Raw genomic sequence first — 17,911 nt, 5'->3', positions numbered from 1 at the left:
TCAGGTTGGGGCCAGAGAGATAGCATGGAGGCAAGGCATTTGCCCTGCATGCAGAAGGACGGTGTTTTGAATCCTTGCATCCTAGATGGTCCCCTGAGCCTGCCAGGAGTGATTTCTGAGCATAGAACCAGGAGTAACCCCTGAGCGCTGTAAGGTGTGACCCAAAAACCAAAAAGAAAAAGAAAAAAGATATTCCAGGTCATCTTGGTTCAATGTTGGGAAGTTATAAAAGTCCAAGAATTTATTTGTTTCTTCCAGGTTCTCTTGTTTTGTGGTATAGAGTTTCTCGAATTACCCTTTGAATTTTTATAGTATCTGTAATAATCTCTCCCTTTTCATTTCTAATTTGGTGTATTAAGTTTCTCTCTCTCCTGTTCTTTGTGATTTTTGCTAGTGGTTTATCAATCATATTTATTTTTTCAAAGAACCAACTATTTCTTTCTTTGACCTTTTGTATCTTTTTCAATTTCCAATTCATTAATTTCTGCTCTAAGATTTATTGTTTCATTCTATCTTCCTATTTTGGTTCATTTTGTTAATCATTTTCAATTTTTAAGCTGTGCCATTAAATTATTTATGTAGGCCCCTTCTTCTTGATGTGTATTGCAAAGCTATAAATTTTCCTCTTAGTACTACTTTTGCTCTGTCCCACAGTTCTGATAATTTGTGATTTGTGTCTTCATTCTCATTTTATTCTAGGATTTTTTTGATTTCCTTTTTGATTTTGTCTCTGACCCTCTTGCTGTTCGAGAGGATAGATAGATAGATGATAGATAGATAGATAGATAGATAGATAGATAGATAGATAGATAGATAGATAGATAGATAGATAGATAGATAGATAGATAGATAGTTATACAAAGCCACTCTCTTCCATTTGTCCCTTCAGAGCCTGTAATTTTTGTTGGATTTTAGCCTGGTTGATCTATCAATGCGTGACAGGGTGGTGTGGAAGTCTCCCACTTTTATTGTGTTCCTATTTGATATATTTCATCAAATATATTAATAATTGTTTTAAATATTTTGATGGCCCCTTATTATGTGTATATATATTAAGGAGTATGATTTTTTTGGTGTATATGTTCCTTTATTATTAAGAAATGGTCATCTCTGTTGCTTATAACCTTTTTACGTCTAAAGTTTGTGTCATCTGATATTAGCATGGCCACCCCAAGCTTTTTAAGGAACTTGTTTGCTCGAATGATTGTTTTCCAACCTTTGACTTTGAGTCTATATATATATATATATATATATATATATATATATATATATATATATATATATATTTCAGATGTGTTTCTTGTAGGCAGCAAAACATTGGATTTAACTTTTTGATCCATTTTTCCCCTCTGTGTCTCTTAACTGGTCATTTAGTCCTTTGACACTGAGGGAGATGATTGTCATAGGATTTATTGTCTTCTTTTTGTAGGAATTTAGTGTGTTTGTTCTGTCTGCCTTGTCTTAAATAGACCTTTCAGTTCTCTTTTAAGGCTGGTTTTGAGTCTATAAAGTTTCTGAGCTGGTTTATCCATGAAGTTTTGTATCCTTCCTTCAAACCTAAATGTAAGTCTGGTTGGATGAAGTATTCTTGGCAAAGCATTTATTTCATTGAGTTATATATCCATTATATCCCACCACTGCTTTCAGGCCTATAGGGTTGTTTGTGAAATATCTGCTTTAAATCTCAAGGATACTCCTTTGTATGTAATTTCCCTTTTTAAATTTTTCTGCCTTCAGTATTCCATCCCTATCTGTAATATTCATTATTGTGACTAGGATGTGTTTGTGGGTGTTTTTCTTTGGATCTCTTTTAGCTGATACTTCTGGTCATGTAGTATTTGGTTACATGTACTCTTTACTTGAGGAATTTTTCTGCAATGATGCCCCTTGACTGTTGTTTCTTTTTTTTTTTTTTTTTTTCGGGCCACACCTGTTTGATGCTCAGGGGTTACTCCTGGCTAAAAGCTCAGAAATTGCCCCTGGCTTGGGGGGACCATATGGGACACCAGGGGATAGAACCGCAGTCCTTCCTTGGCTAGCGCTTACAAGACAGACATCTTACCTCTAGCGCCACCTCGCCGGCCCCTGGCTATTGTTTCTTCATGGAGATTTTCTCCTGGGCCTCTGGGGTTCCAATGATTCTTATGTTGTTTCTATTTAATTTACCCAAGACTACTATTTTTATCTCTTCACATCCTTTGAGGGTTTTTTTTTTCCTATTGTTTGACCATTGGTTTTAAGCTCTTTTACAGCCTCTTCTTTTTAATGAAGTTGTTATGCAGCTCATCTTCCAGCTCACTGGTTCTATGCTCAGGAGCTATTACTCTGCTCTATTACACTACTGCGGGCACCTCTTTTGGGTCCCTCTCTTCTCAATCACGGAGCCAAACATCTCCATTCTGGTTTAAGATTATCATCCCTTTTGGAACACAGCAGTTTAGACACCAGTATGTATCTGAAGTCACCTAATGTTCAAAAACAGATGAAGGAACAGAACAGTCAACTAGCAACAAGTGCTTACTAAACCTCCTAACAATGACTTAATGACCTCAATGAAGATATATTAATTTTCACAAATTTGCCTGCTGCTGTACTCTTTTTTCTCTTTTTATTTTTTTCTCTTTTAATTTTAATTGCTTTATTTAAACACTGTGGTTACAAATATGTTCACTATTGGGTTTAAGTTATACGGTCTACAACATCCTTCACCAGTGCACCATTTCGGTCACTATCACTGATTTCTCCTATTTCCCTCTCACCTCCTACCCCCCAATCCCTACCTTGCTCTAGGGCAGGAAAATTGCCCCCCTCTCTCTTCACTCTCTCTTTTTCCCATCCTTTCTTTTTGACTCTGTGGTTTGCACTATTGTTAGTGGAGGGGTACCTTGCCTGTTAATTTCTCCCCGTTCAGTGCCAACCAAGATTTTATCCAGAATGATCAGTTCCATCTATCATTGTCCTAGTAGACCCTTCTCTACTCTAGCAACACTCATGCCTCTTTAGCAAACTGTCTATCCTGGGCTGGACCTCCTGCCCTTTGTCTCTATTGTCTCTTGCTATTATTACCATACTATCTCTTGTTTTCTTTTTATATCCCACAAGTGAGTGAGATTATTCTATGTCTATTCCTTTTCTGACTCCTATCACTCAACATAATAGTCTCCATGTAAATCCATTTATTCTTAGTTAATTTTCTCCATTTATCAAAAACAAATGTATTGTGATCAGCTATGACAAGTATATGATAATTGCTCTGTAAATAAATTAAAAATAGATATAGTTTAGTTACATGTTTATAATAGCATTAATGTTTATAGTATTGATATATTGAATTAACCATGTCCCAGTCTATTTATGATCTGGTACTAAAAACTTTATAGTTGTGGTTTCTCCTTGAAAGAGTGACTCCTGCAGGAATTTTCCCTGTAAGGGTCACCAAAGAATAATAATGGTCACTCTGCAGTCATAGTATGATGGTCAGGGAGTCCTTGAAGTGGTCTTTTCTAAATTAGCATCTATTTTTTTTATCTAATGGCACTCAAAAAATGTTATTTCTACAGGTAAAGTTGACTCAAGAAAAATACAGCTAGAATTTGAAGTCAGATTATTTTTGCTAATGTGCATTTTCTTTTTATTTCTCTCTCTCATTTGACTTGCAGTGAAGGGAGCAATTTGACCCCAGCACATCACTACCCAGACTTCAGATTCAAGACATATGCTCCACTAGCATTTCGATATTTCAGAGAACTTTTTGGTATCAAGCCTGATGATTACTTGGTAAGAACCTATAATTTTCCTTCCCTCTCCAGAAATGTGTGATGTAAACTTTTTTTTTTTTTTTTTTTTTTTTTGGTTTTTGGGCCACACCCGGTGGTGCTCAGGGGTTACTCCTGGCTGTCTGCTCAGAAATAGCTCTTGGCAGGCACGGGGGACCATATGGGACACCAGGATTCAAACCGACCACCTTTGGTCCTGGATCGGCTGCTTGCAAGGCAAACGCTACTGTGCTATCTCTCCGGGCCCGTGATGTAAACATTTGTTTCATAGCAAAGTGACAAGTGGCTTGTGTCTTATAAAGCTTTGGAACGTAGTAAAGACTCCAAGTTTTATGATTATAAATTTAGATTAATGAAATGTGATTTGACTCTAGCTTTTAACAGAGTTACAAAATGTGTGATGTGATTAATATTTAAATAACTACTGTATTGGTAGCTATTTCAGATAATTATTCCAACAGATATGTTATAATTAGTTCTGAATACTCTTGTGAATTTTGCTGATCAGATTTTGTTTGAAAGTATTCTTATATTAATTGCCTTACTTATACTATTCATCTCAAAACTTGTCTTTGCTCACAACTATTTTTTCCCTGACCTACTATTCAAATAGCATTTATAAGGATACTGGATAGATTTATTTTCAACATCTCTTTATGCAAGTTTTAAATATGTATTTTATTTTATACCGGTTAGGTATTTTTCTTAGCTTTGTCTTTCTCCCTGTCTTCCTTCTGGCACACAACAGATCCACTCACAAACCCATTTTTGTGTGGTAATTCGATCTGACATCAGATTCTTACCTTGTTCCTCATCCTGAGTTGGAAATTTCCATTAAGCTTCAAGAGAAAAGTGATTTATTTCATAATTTAGTCACTACTAACATTCTGGGGTCCTTCAAATTTGGTTTTTGAGCAAATGTAGGACAGATGCCATCATCAAGCATTTATTATATACTTTATCTTTTTTTCATTTTTGTTTGTTTGTTTGTTTTGGGGTCATACCTGGCAGTGCTCAGGGGTTACTCCTGGTTCTATTCTCAGAAATCACCCCTCGTAGGCTCAGGGAGCCATATGGGATGCAGGGATTCGAACCAGTCCTTCTGCATGCAAGGCAACCACCCTATCTCCATGCTATCTTTCTGGCCCCTGTACACTTTATCTTAATGAGACTTGAGTCAGAGTCTGAAATAATGCTTTGCAGGGACATAAAGGGAAATTTGTGATTTGTGGCAAAGAACATCTAAACTGCATTTTATAGTGAGGGTGAGATGTAAATAATTAAACTTCATTATTTTGCTTCTGTTTAGATATGTAATTCTCTTGATTCTATACTTTGATGATGAGAACTGTGAATGATCATCGTTTTTTTATTGAGCCATGAATTAGTAGTGGCTGCTTTGGCATATTAAGTATATTGTGCTGATCACAGACTGCATGTATTAGGCATGTGTTCAATACCTAGCATCACATGATCCCCCAGGCACTCCCAGGTGTGACAATGGAGCTGGGAGTAGTCCATGGTCACTGCTAAGTATGATCTCCAAACAAGAACAAAAATCAAATAAATCATGTTAGAGCTTGTGATAACTAAGTTGAAAATCTTTAGCCATCCACTCTCCTTTTATGTAATCATTCATGTTGATCTCTGCCTCATCATTCCCTGTAATGGCATAGTCTGATGCCTCCCAACCCAACAACTTAGCATCCTGCCCTCCCAACTTTGTATCATCTTGCCCTCCACTCATGTATGCAGACACACACACATTGAAGGTGTATGTAAGTGTTTGTGTGTGTTTTCTGGTCATTCTGTAATTACTAAGGATCCCCACCCTTTAGGAAATATGTTTTAAAGGATCCAGTAAGGATCTGGATAGTACATTATTTTTTAATCCATAATTTTCTGCCACACATTAGAAATAAATAGGATGCTCCTCCTATAGTCCCTTGAACATCTCACTGCCACAGTGATGCCATGGACTTGTTTTTCTGAAAACAGATCCAATCCATATGGGTAACTCACTCAGAAAGGGTTCTTGTTAGGTCTCCTTTAGTCCCTGACCTGCAGACTAGGAAGCTTGTTCTTTGACTCATTCTGTCTCACAATGTTGCTTTCTTCTGAAAAGGCTCTTTAGTTTTCTAATGAGGCTCTTAGGTTGCTAAAGCTATACGTAATAAACTAATAGCTTCTCAGAGCAAAGATCTCCTTCCTGTTCTCAGAAAGATCAATGAGAGTGTTGGATATTTTGAACCCCTGGCTAATAATTCATTGTGGGGAGAGGCAAAAAAATTATATAATGAATCTGAAAACTTATTTAGTCATATTATGATTTGTTTAAATAGGAAAACAACCATCTACTGTTTTTGATAAGTAAAAAGACAAATTAAATATTATATATATTGGGCCAGAGCATATTACTGCAGGTAATTACTTGCTTTGGACTCAGACAATCCTGGTTCAATTCTGGCACCATATATAGTCCCTAAGCATCACCAGGAATGAACCCTGAGTGCAGAGCCCAGAGTAAGTTCTGAGAATCTCCAGGACTTTTGTTTGTGTGGCCTCCAAACAAACAAAAAGAACAAAAAATGTTGCATCTAGAACTTCAGAGAATAGTAGAATTAGACTCAGTTAGGAACCTAATTATTGATATAGTGCTTCTAAATGTCTAAAAATTATGAGAAATTTTAATAAGTAGAAGAGAAGGGGGAATTACTTAAGAGATGTATCAGGACTCAGAAACCAGAGATGCACCTGTGTAAAAATGTATAGTAGTAGAGCAGGAGTGATAGTACAGTATGTAGAGCATTTGCCTTGCACATAGTTTACCCTAAGTTTGATCTTCAGCACCCTTTATGCTGCCATGTGCCTGCCAGGAGTGATCACTGAGCGCTGATTTTGGAGTAAACCCTGAGCATGACCTTGTGTGGCCCAAAACAAACAAACAACAACAAAAAAGCACCGAAAACAAAACACCCAGTTTTGAAAGACTTTAAATAGGGGCCGGAGAGGTATGGAGGTAAGGCCTTTGCCTTTCATGCAGAAGGTCATTGGTTCGAATCCGGGCATCCCATATGGTCCCCCGTGCCTGCCAGGAGCAATTTCTGAGCATGGAGCCAGGAGTAACCCCTGAGCACTGCCGGGTGTGACCCAAAAACCACCAAAAAAAAAAAAAAAAAAGAAAAGAAAAGAAAGAAAGACTTTAAATAGACCAGTATGTCTGCAAGGGAAGATTCAGGTGAGTTTTTTTGTTTTTGTTTTTGGGTTTTTTTTTTTTTGGGGGGGGGGTGTAGGTTTTTTTGTTTTGTTTTGGTTTGGTTTTGGTTTTTGGGTCACACATTGCCACATTCAGAGATTACTCCTGGCTCTAGGCTCAGGAATCGCTCCTGGCAGATTCGGGAGACCATATGGTATGGCAGGATTTGAACCACCATCCTTCTGCATGAAAGGAAAATGCCCTACCTCCATGCTATCTCTTCAGCCCCTCAGATGAGCTTTGTTTGGAAATGCACTACTATTTTTTTTTCTGTTTTTTAATTGTATTATTATTGTGCCAATTTTTTTACAATACTTAGCAAGTTTGGGGATTATACACAGTTCTTTATAAAAGGCTTATCCTAACTTTAGTACTGTTCACATTATAAAATTGAGTCCTTCTACTCTTTAGGAAGGGAATGTTTTTATTGGAATCATTCAAAAGACATCCAAATAATTTCAATAAACAGGTTTTGTTTGTTTGTTCATTTATAGAGTTATTCATGATTAAGTTCCAGTCTATACAATATCCAACACTCAGCTCTTCTTCAGTGCGCCTTTCCCATCACCAATGTCCTTAATTTCCCTTCCACCCTCCCTACTGCCCACCGTCTGCTTGCCTCTATGTCAGACATTTTTCTTCTCTTTCTATTTCTCTCTCTGTTTTCCTTTTTTCCTCTCAAATACAAAGCAGTTGTTTTAATGACAGAAAATTAGTGGCATGTGAGGACTATCTAGGTATTAGATGGAGCCAAAGAATCTATCTTTGGTGGGATGATGATATTGAAGTTCTATTTTAATAAAAGAACTCTTATCATTTAGATACATTTACTGAAATATCCACAGATTAATTGATGTCTAAGATTTATTTTAAATGAATCTGTGAAAAGTGGACAGGGCTGAAGAAAATACAAGATTGGTAGTGACTTGATAGTTTTTCAAACTGGAAGATAAGCATAATTATTTCTACCTTTAACTATGTTTTAATTGACCCATAAATAAAAAAGTATGACAATTTTAAAGATGAGGGTCTAAGTTATTTTTGTTTGATACCTACCTTCTTATTGATAGTTCAGTAATGACCCATTTCTGGGACCTGAAAGAAAAAGCAAGAGCAGTGTTCAAGTTATTATGGTTTCCAGTGATCACAGCCACCACCTGCCTTCACTTGAGGGTCTCCAGAGCCCAGGGTAGAATCTACATCCCTGCAAGTTTTGGAGCTTCTGGAAGTTACCCTTAGACCGTGGAACCTAGGTCTTAGTCATCTGAAGTACAATAAGGATAAGGGGTCTTTTGTATGACATAGCATGGTGCTGAAAGCCTAGAACTAAGCTCAGAAACCCTCATAGCTGTATATTAGGAATATGAAGCCTGTGTCTGTCAACAGAAGGGCACAGGTCACCCAAATCAGAAAGAGTACTTGAACACAGACCAGAGCTGTTCTTCCTCTGTAATCCATTCCTTTCACTAGCTGGCTCATATTCTCCAACCACTGAGTCTCAGACTCCTCATTAAATATGATCTCAAGAACTCCTCTCCAGCTTCTGTGATTATCAATTCTGAAGACTGCAGACAAGAGAGACCAAACTCTAGCCAGAGATGTAGCTCAACAGAGTAAAATTTACTTTGCCTGTTCAAGGGCCTGGGTTTGATACCTGGTACCATAAACAAAACAAGAGATCCCTTATAAAGCATATTTTGGAAAATGATATAAACTGCTTTTTAAGCACCTTAGGAAGAAACAAAAGTAAAAGATGTAATTCACAAAGATCATCCTTTCATCTAGTGTAGTGACACTGACCTAAATGGAGATGAAACAGCTAATATTTTGTAGCAGTTGTCAACCAACTATTGATATGTTTGAAACTGAATATCATGATGTGTTTGTTTCTACTTAGTTTTGGTGAGTTGCCTCTCAGTTTTAGTCAGAATTATTCTGTGTTCATTCTTAGTACTGTGAAAATCCACTGTGTTCAAGCAGATTACAAGTTTCTTTTTGAAACCTGCCTAATTAGTTTTGTGAGACAGCATAGTGAATGGTGTTCCTGGAATGTTCCTTCCTTATTTATTCCAAAATATATACCTTCTAGAGGGAAAACCAAGGTGCCAGAGAGCATTCACCCCATCTCTGCTTAGCCAACAAGTCTTCTGTTCCTTTCCTTCTGCACCAGTGCTCAGGGATCACCAGGTATTCCTAAACCCAGGGTCATTTATATGATGTCTATTCAGGCTCACTGACACCAGTAAGAAAGCAAGCAGGATGAATATTCAACACCAAGAAGGGGAAGGAATGACAGGGCAAATTGTCTCCACCACACTGCGCAAATTTACATTGTTAATTTGCCTTGGCAAGGCCCAGCTGGATTGTACTTTGCATTCTTTCCAATGAGTATAGTAGGAAGGCCCTGTAGGAAATAAAAGCCAGAAAATGAATACACTGGAACAGCTAGCACAAATGAAAGTGCCTGGAAGGTGCATTAAACCAGGCTTGTACATGGGGGCTTGTTGATCATGGCTCATTAAAATGTTCCCATCTCTCCTCTTTATTTGCTCTTAAAAGGCAACATTTCTGAGAAGGTTGCTTAATAGAGAACATGGTATCCAAATTGAAGTTTAAAAACACCATAGAATTATGATGATAATGGTAATATTCTTGTTCTGTTTTATGATGCCAGTTTATTGAAGATGGATGCTGTGCTTAGTAATGACCCCCAAAAGTGGGTATTAAAATTGGCTAAACATACTTGTTTTCCCATTTTTATTAATTTATTAATGTCATAATAAAGAAATATTTTACAATTAAATAACCAGTGAAATTGGCTCCATTTTATGTTACTGCTTATAGAAGAATTTGAGACTATAATTGGGAGCAGATGTTCAGGTCTGAATCTTATTTCCTCTAGACATCTCTTCCTGAATCACCCACTAATTTCTCTATTTGTAGCCTCTAATTTCTTTATTCTTTGTTGTTCTTGAACCTTTATAATATTTACCCCATCTTTAAGAAGATTAGTGTAAGAAGTTTCACCTAATCAGTCAATCAATTTCAAAAAATATATTTGGGGTCTGCCTGTATTTTTTATGAGAGCTGAGCTTTATACCTTCATTTTCCAGCATTCCTGTTTATATAAAAGATTCATCTTTTTGTTTTGTTTGTTTTGTTTTGTTTTTGTTTGGGAACTACTTCCAACTGTTCAGCTCCTGACACTGCTCAGAGATCCCTCCTGGCAGGGCTTAGGGGACCCTATGGGGTGTTGGAGATCTTATCCAGGTCAGCCTCATACAAAGCAAAGCACCTTACTACTATAGCTGTACTATTGCTCTGGCCCCCAGAAGATCAGCATTTTTTTGGAGGGGAAGAACATATCCAGTGATTCTCAGGGCTTAATCCTGGCTCTGTATACAAGGAATCCTCCTGGCAGGCTTGGGAGATCATATAGGGTGCCAGAGATCAAACTCCAGTTAGCAGCATATAAGGCAAGTATTGAACTATCTCTCTCTCCAATCCAAAGGTCCACTTTTTTTTCCCTTGATTCATTAAGAATATCTCAGACAAGTGGTAGGAAGAGAGAGAAAGAAGAGACTAAGAGTAAAGTAAATAAGAAGCTTGTTTTCATGCTATCTGGGTTTATCCCTAACACCACATATAGTCCCCTGAGCACTTCCAGGGTGATTTTAGAGTGGAGACAGGAATAAGACCTGAGTACCACCAGGTGTGACACCAAAACAACAAACAAATGGGGGGTGAGCACTACAGGGTATCTTGTCATTAGACTCAGCTAAAACTTTCAGTACATCTAGGGCCTCTCCAATTCTGCCTCACTGCCTTCATAGTGTGTATTAAATATTGTGTCTTTTTCCCCTACATCTGATCATATAATTCAAAAATATTATCAATACCACAAGAGTTTTTCTTGACCAAGGTTTCAAAAGCTTCTATTATTTTAAACATTCTGTTGGTTTTGGCTAGTTTCCTCTTTTTTCTGGAGGTAGGGGTGAAACTATTGGGGTTACACCCACCATGCTCATGACTTACTCCTGGCTTTATGTTCAAGGATCATTCCTGGTTTTGCTAGAGCAGGGGACAATATGTGGAGTAGAGGATTGTACCAGGCTTTTTGCAAAGCAACTGCCTTAACCTGTACTTTCTCAGTATTGGGCACTATTCTGTTGGAATATCCAGTCTTCATCCAATTCAGAATAACTCTTTTTGTGGTGCTTATCACTCACTGGTTGGAAGCACCTTTGGATTAAAACATCCTTTGAATTGGTCTCTTACCCTACCTGTTCTCCACCCCAGGGTGTGGTCTTTTGCTTCCCTCTGGTCTCAAGGAGAAACTACTTGTGGTTTCAGTTTTCTGAGACTGAATTATATCCTTGCTGGTATTAGTACCAACAGTAGAGAGCTTGCATGTGGAATTTTTATCTCCTTAATCATGTGTGGATTATTTTCTGTGTCAGTGTTTGCTTCCAGACCCACATTCCTCCAATTTCCTGGGTTGGGGCATGAGGCTTCTGCTTCACTTTTCCTTGTTTTGAAGATGAATTTTTTTAAGATTATAAGAGGTAAAGTGATTTTCTCCAGATAACATCATTGGCCACTTGAAGATCTATGAATTGAAAACTTCAGTTGATTCCAAATCCAGTGCCCTTGCCACTATCTTTCATCCATATGAATAACACATGTCCTGGGCTTCCCCTCTACTTTTGCATCCTCTCTCTAGTCTCTCTCTAGATGATGATTTTTGTTTTCCTGTCTTAGGCCCAACTTGTCCATAAGTGCTTAGGCTACCATATTGCAAGGATCAGGAGAGGTGATAAAAGGTGAAGGATGCCTGGACTTTCAGAAACCACCAAACACACACTTATTTCCTTTTTGATAGATAATTTAGGGGTTTTTTTTTTTATCCACAATGCTGCCAAAGCAAGCTCATTTTAAACAGTAAGACCTATAAACTGCTTTTTAATAATTTTCTCTAGGTTCTCTTTCCCTTCTCCTCTATCTTCTTTTTGATGTTTTTATTTTCCCCACCTCTGAGAGTTTTCTGTGATGGAGAATTAAATATTCTCAAGCCAGAACAAAAAAATCATTTGGGAAATGTTCAACCCTGATATTTGCAGGTACTTTGATCTTCATGGTGTTGTTCTTTGGATTCCCACTTTTTCTACTTACTGGGGTTGCTATGATATTTCTTATTAGCACCCTTCCCTTACATTTCTCATGTAAGTCACTCCTGGGTCTAGTCAATTAATAAACACTGAGCAGTAACCCAAAATTTACTTTATTGCTGGGTTTAGGTGTCTGTGTTTCTTTACTATTTTGTTTTGGGGACATACCCAGTAGTGCTCAGGTCTTACTCCTAGCTCTTTGCTCAGGAATTATTCCTGGAATGCTCAGAGTATTATATGGAGTGCCATAGAATGAGCCCAGATTTGATGGCTGGTTACAAGGCAAGCTCACTATACTATCCATCCTACTCAAGCTTTTAGGCATCAGAGTGAGAAATAATCTTTTGTTGCCAGTAGAGTCATTGATTCCACTTTTTATTTGACATAATTGCATGAATATTACTCTGTATGTCTCGGGTCTTTTACCATCATCACTGTAAAAGCAAACCATGCTTTCTGTCTCCTAAGTTTTATAGTCTTCTGAGAATTCCAGATATGTAAATAAATAAATATATTGTGGTCACATCTGTGCAGAAAATATCCGGTATCAGAGGGAACTTTAGTCCCTAGAATTAAGGAGAATTTTGCAGAGCTGTCTGGGACTATGAAAGAATAGCCAATAGACAATAGACAATAGTCAATGTGAACCCAACTGTCATTTCCCAGTTCAACAAGAGGGATACTGATTTGCTGCAGACCCTCCAATGGCTTTCAGATCCACTAAAGAAAAGGTCACAGTCTTTAAGTGGACTTCAGTATCATACAGGGTCTGGCCCACCCAATTCTTCTGGCTTCTCTTTCACTCAACTTTCTACTTGCTCTTTTTCAACACTCACCTTCTTGCTATAACTCAAACTGTCCGAGTTCAGGACCTTTGTTTTAACCCTTCAACTTAGCCCTTCAGCAATGCCTTTTCTTCAGTTATCTACCTGGCTTCTTGCTCAACTGCCATCTCAACAAGACTCTCAGTGCCCCCAAACCCCCAGTTAAAATATATTGCAAACTTGAATGCACTCATGTCTGATACTCTCTTTCCTTTTTCTAGGTTTAATTTTTCTTCATGGTATATACTAAGTTTGTTCACTGTACTTCATCAGTATTAAGAGTGCCTAGGAGGGGAATATGGTTTCTGAGCTATAGTACAGAAGGCAGTGTGCTTGCTTTGTAAGTAGCTACCCCATGTTCTATCATCAGAATCCCATCTAGTCCCCTGAACACTGCTCGGAGCAATTCCTGGGTACAGAGCCAGGAGTAAACCTGAACAACACTGGGTATGACCCCAAAAGTAAGCAGAACTAAACAAAGACATCCAGGGTTTGTGAAAGGTTTTTGTTTGTTTTTTGCCTTTGCCTGTCATATATCTTGTGAGAGTAATGGTCTTTACTTACAAAATGAGTACATGAATGAGTATATGTCATATGTAGATGGAATGGAGGTTGTTTCTTTTTAGGAGTGGTGGCCACATCCAGTGGTGCTCAGGGCTCACTCCTAGTTTTGCACTCAGGGATCACTCCTGGCAGGATTCAAGGGGTCATAGGGGATGCTGGGGATTGAACCTATATCAGCCACATGCAAGGCAAGGGCCATGTTCTCTATATTCTTGCTCCAATCCCTGCAGGTTGTTTGATAGAGGCAAATGCAAAGAGTGTGCCATCTTCTATGGCATTCAAGGAGGGAAGTGATTAGACAGAGGTGGGGCATTCATGACCTTGAAAACGGGAATAGAAATTGGGGATTAACTTCTATCTTAAGGTGGAAAGCAATAAAATAAAATATATATATACATATATACATATATATATATATATATATATATATATATATGAAGGGATATAATAAGATTTGTACTAGAGAACAATCTCTGGTTTCAGCTGGAGATGTTACAAGAGGAATCCAGTATGGATAGTGAGTCAAAGCATGACTTGTCTCAAGGCAGATTAATTCTAGTAGTGAAGACACTAAATGATTATGCCTTTGAATGTTGGCAAAATAATAGCTGAGGCAGACATATCAATAAGCTGGTTATGAAGGTGAAGAAATTTATTCAAGGGTGATGTCCAAGTTTCATGTGTGGAGGACAAAATGAGTAATAACATTTTGGGGGGGGCCACACCCGGCGATGCTCAGGGGTTACTCCTGGCTGTCTGCTCAGAAATAGCTCCTGGCAGGCACAGGGGGCCATATGGGACACCGGGATTCGAACCAACCACCTTTGATCCTGGATCGGCTGCTTGCAAGGCAAACACCGCTGTGCTATCTCTCTGGGCCCGAGTAATAACATTTTATAAGATGTTTTAAGAAGATAAAAATAAAGGAAGGAGAGGGTAAACAGATAGCTTAAACTTACTGTGTGTGGTTGTTCAAATTAAAGCATCCAAGATTACTAAAGTGATGGGAGTGGAGACTGGAAACACCCTGCCCTCTTCCATGTACTCCGCAATCTTGGATCTGACTCAGAATTACATTTGCCAAGAGCTAGAATCACCTTTCTATGTATACAGAGATACCATATAATCTGACCTAACCATAACCCTGAGTTGCATATGCTTTTTAAATTACGCATGAAGTGTAACAAGTAAAGTATAGTGGCAAAACCAAATAGAAATTTAAATTTCTATTCCAAAAACCAAATTTTGTAAAAGTTAGATGAATAAGTCTAAATCCTGGGAGAGAATTTGAGGTGCAGATAAGACTTCAGAATCATTGCGTTGTTGAATTCATGGGTGAAGGACATTGCTTGGAAGAAGAGAAGAGGTATGAATGTTTTATCCACAAACAGTGTAGATGAAACCTTTACTTGTTTGTGGGCACTTGCTGGAGACAGAGCACTTTGGTTTACTTTATTGTTTGATTCTTTCATTGGATAATTACTTTGTTTAGTGAGTCCATTATATGACACTGAGGGATGGAGAGGACACATATCTGTCTCCTATCATAGAATTATTAATGCTAAATGTATTTAATACATTCTTAGCTATATCACAAAGTACCCTCTACTATTTGTAGATAATTCTCTAAAGATCTTAAAGAAGACTTTAGATTTCAAAATGGCCAAATATTATTTTCTTTTTCCTTGGAGTCATTATATACTTAAATGCACTTTAATGTTTATTTATTCTTGCAGTATTCCATCTGCAGTGAACCTCTAATAGAATTGTCCAATCCTGGAGCCAGTGGATCCATATTTTTTGTGACCAGTGATGATGAATTTATCATCAAAACAGTTCAGCATAAAGAAGCTGAGTTCCTTCAGAAACTACTGCCAGGCTATTACATGGTAAGTAATTGTGTAATTTTCTACTTAAGGCTTAATTACTTTCTCAATGATTTGGTTTATTTTTTCTCTCTCTTTGGTGAACTTTATTTTATGTTTTGGTTATGCTATGACATTATTAAATAGTTTTTTTAAAGTAATAAAGAACTGAGTGAGAACAGCCACTACTTTACTCAGTCTTAATTCCAATCCCATCTCATCCAGCAACTAAGTGTATGACCATGAGTAAGTAATAAAATAGGAATATTAGTTCCCACAATTTTTAAAAGCTAGGAAATGACTATCTTAATGGTAGTTGTAACAAAGAAAGAATACAGGGTTTAAGATAAAGAAGTAGTGTATTACAAAAATTCTTTGCAGACAGTTAAGTACATAGTGGTAGTATGAGTAGTAAACATTCATTGAAGTACTAAATTGATTGTTAAAAACAGCATTAAGAAGCCGGAGCAATAGCACAGTGGTATGGTGTTTGCCTTGCACACTGCTGACCCAGATCCTAGACCTGAGTTCTAACTCCAGTATCCTGTATGGTCGGTCCCCTACTGAGTACAGAGCCAGGAGGAACCCCTGAGCACCATCAGGTGTGGCTCAACTTCCCCCCAATTTAATTAATTAAATAATAACAGCATTAAGTGTTTTGCATGCACTAACTCATTTAACCTTCATAGTAATATTGATACTGCCACTCTAACCACTTTATAGAAGTGGCAATTTAGTTAAAAATAAATTAGAGGAGGGGCCAGAGATTTAGCATGGAGGTAGGGTGTTTTCCTTGCATGCAGAAGGACGGTGGTTCGAATCCCGGCATTCCCTATGGTCCCCCGAGCCTGCCAGGAGCTATTTCTGAGTGTAGAGCTAGGAAGAACCTTTGAGCACTGCAAGGTATGGCCCAAAAACCAAAACAAACAAACAAAAATGTTAGAGGGAGACCAGAGCTATAGTGCAGCAGTAGGGCGTTTGCCTTGCACGTGGCTGACCCAGGAAGGACCTGAGTTCAATCCCCGGTGTCCTATATGGTCCCCCAAGCCAGGAGCGATTTCTGACCACATAGCCAGGAGTAACCCCAGAGCATCACCGGGTGTGGCCCCAAAACAAAACAAAACAAACGGGCCCGGAGAGATAGCACAGTGGTGTTTGCCTTGCAAGCAGCCTATCCAGGACCAAAGGTGGTTGGTTCCAATCCCGGTGTCCCATATGGTCCCCCATTCCTGCCAGGAGCTATTTCTGAGCAGACAGCCAGGAGTAACCCCTGAGCATCGCCGGGTGTGCCCCCCCCCAAAAAAAAATAATAAGTTAGAGGGACTGAAGTGATTGAGCAATGGATAGGGCTTGTACATGGCTAATCCAGGTCTATCTCCAGCATCTCAGTTGGTCCCCTGAGCCTGCCAAGAGGAATTTCTGAGCACAGTCATAAGTAATCTCTGTGTGTCGCCAGGTGTAGCCCAAAACAAACAAACAAAAAGTTAGATAATTTGCCAGAGTTTTCTGGTACTGAACTACAGAACTGAATCTTGAACATATGCAGGATTCCAGAGGCTACATTCCAACTATTCATCTGTGTTCCATGGTGGCTGTTTTTAGCCATTTCACTTCAGAACATAGGGTTCTGTAGACCACATTTAGGTCATGTGAAAAGTACTTCTTACATGTCTTTAAGACAAATAAACAATAACCTAGACCAGCTGGATTTGGTAGACATTTAGTTAAAATAAAAACATTCAGGGCTAGTGAGATACTGCATATCTTAAGGCATTGGTCTTGCAAATGATCGACCCTGATTCTACCCCCAGCATCACCTATCGTGCCCTCCCACTGCCACCACTAGAGGTGAATCTTGAGGACCACTAGGTATGGCCCAAACCCTCTCCCCAAAACAAAATTAAAATAGAATAAAATGAAAATACTTTTCCTAAATAGCCCTGTCTTTTTCATACCTCTGGTTTCTTTTGTAGTTTCATAATAGTTGTTAATTGCTATGATCGTTTGCTTTTGAATCAGGTTTTAAAACTTAAGTCGCCCTCTATGTCATATATATATAATATATATATATATATATTATATATATATATATATATATATATAAAACCTGTTTGTTTCTGGAATTGATGCTTTTTTTAAAAAAATTTGTATCCATATTTGGAAAAGAAATATATTGAATATGTACATATATTGAAATGTAGAAAAATTATTATTGTGCCCATATTCACATTTTTGCTAATTAAAATTTTATGTACTGAAAGTTGTCAACACTTAACACATAAAAACACGAGTTGTTCTCTGGAAGACACTGAATTCTTAGAATAAAATGTTATATTCTATAGTATATCAAAGATTGTTCTCTAGACTTTACCCACAGGAACAAAATATTCATTGAAAAAGTTTTGTTTTGTTTTGTTTTTGTTTTTGTTGTGGTTTTTTTTTTTTTTTTTTTTTTTTT

At 37.8% G+C, this 17,911-nt stretch overlaps 1 protein-coding gene across 3 annotated transcripts in view; it reads left to right on the top strand.

The window, feature by feature from the left end:
• Positions 1 to 17,911, top strand: part of PIP5K1B (phosphatidylinositol-4-phosphate 5-kinase type 1 beta) — a 370,177-nt gene that overhangs the window by 220,928 nt on the left and 131,338 nt on the right. For all 3 annotated transcript variants that reach the window (XM_049770950.1, XM_049770947.1, XM_049770949.1), the window contains 2 exons: positions 3,660 to 3,777; positions 15,325 to 15,477. In XM_049770950.1, coding sequence (XP_049626907.1) covers positions 3,660 to 3,777; positions 15,325 to 15,477 — 271 coding nt within the window. The remainder of the gene's footprint in view (positions 1 to 3,659; positions 3,778 to 15,324; positions 15,478 to 17,911) is intronic.

The sequence above is a fragment of the Suncus etruscus genome, chromosome 3, assembly GCF_024139225.1.
Source record: "Suncus etruscus isolate mSunEtr1 chromosome 3, mSunEtr1.pri.cur, whole genome shotgun sequence".
NCBI classification, from domain to species: domain Eukaryota; kingdom Metazoa; phylum Chordata; class Mammalia; order Eulipotyphla; family Soricidae; genus Suncus; species Suncus etruscus.
Note: the sequence above shows the minus strand (reverse complement) of the source record. Positions and strands in the feature narration are given on the sequence as shown.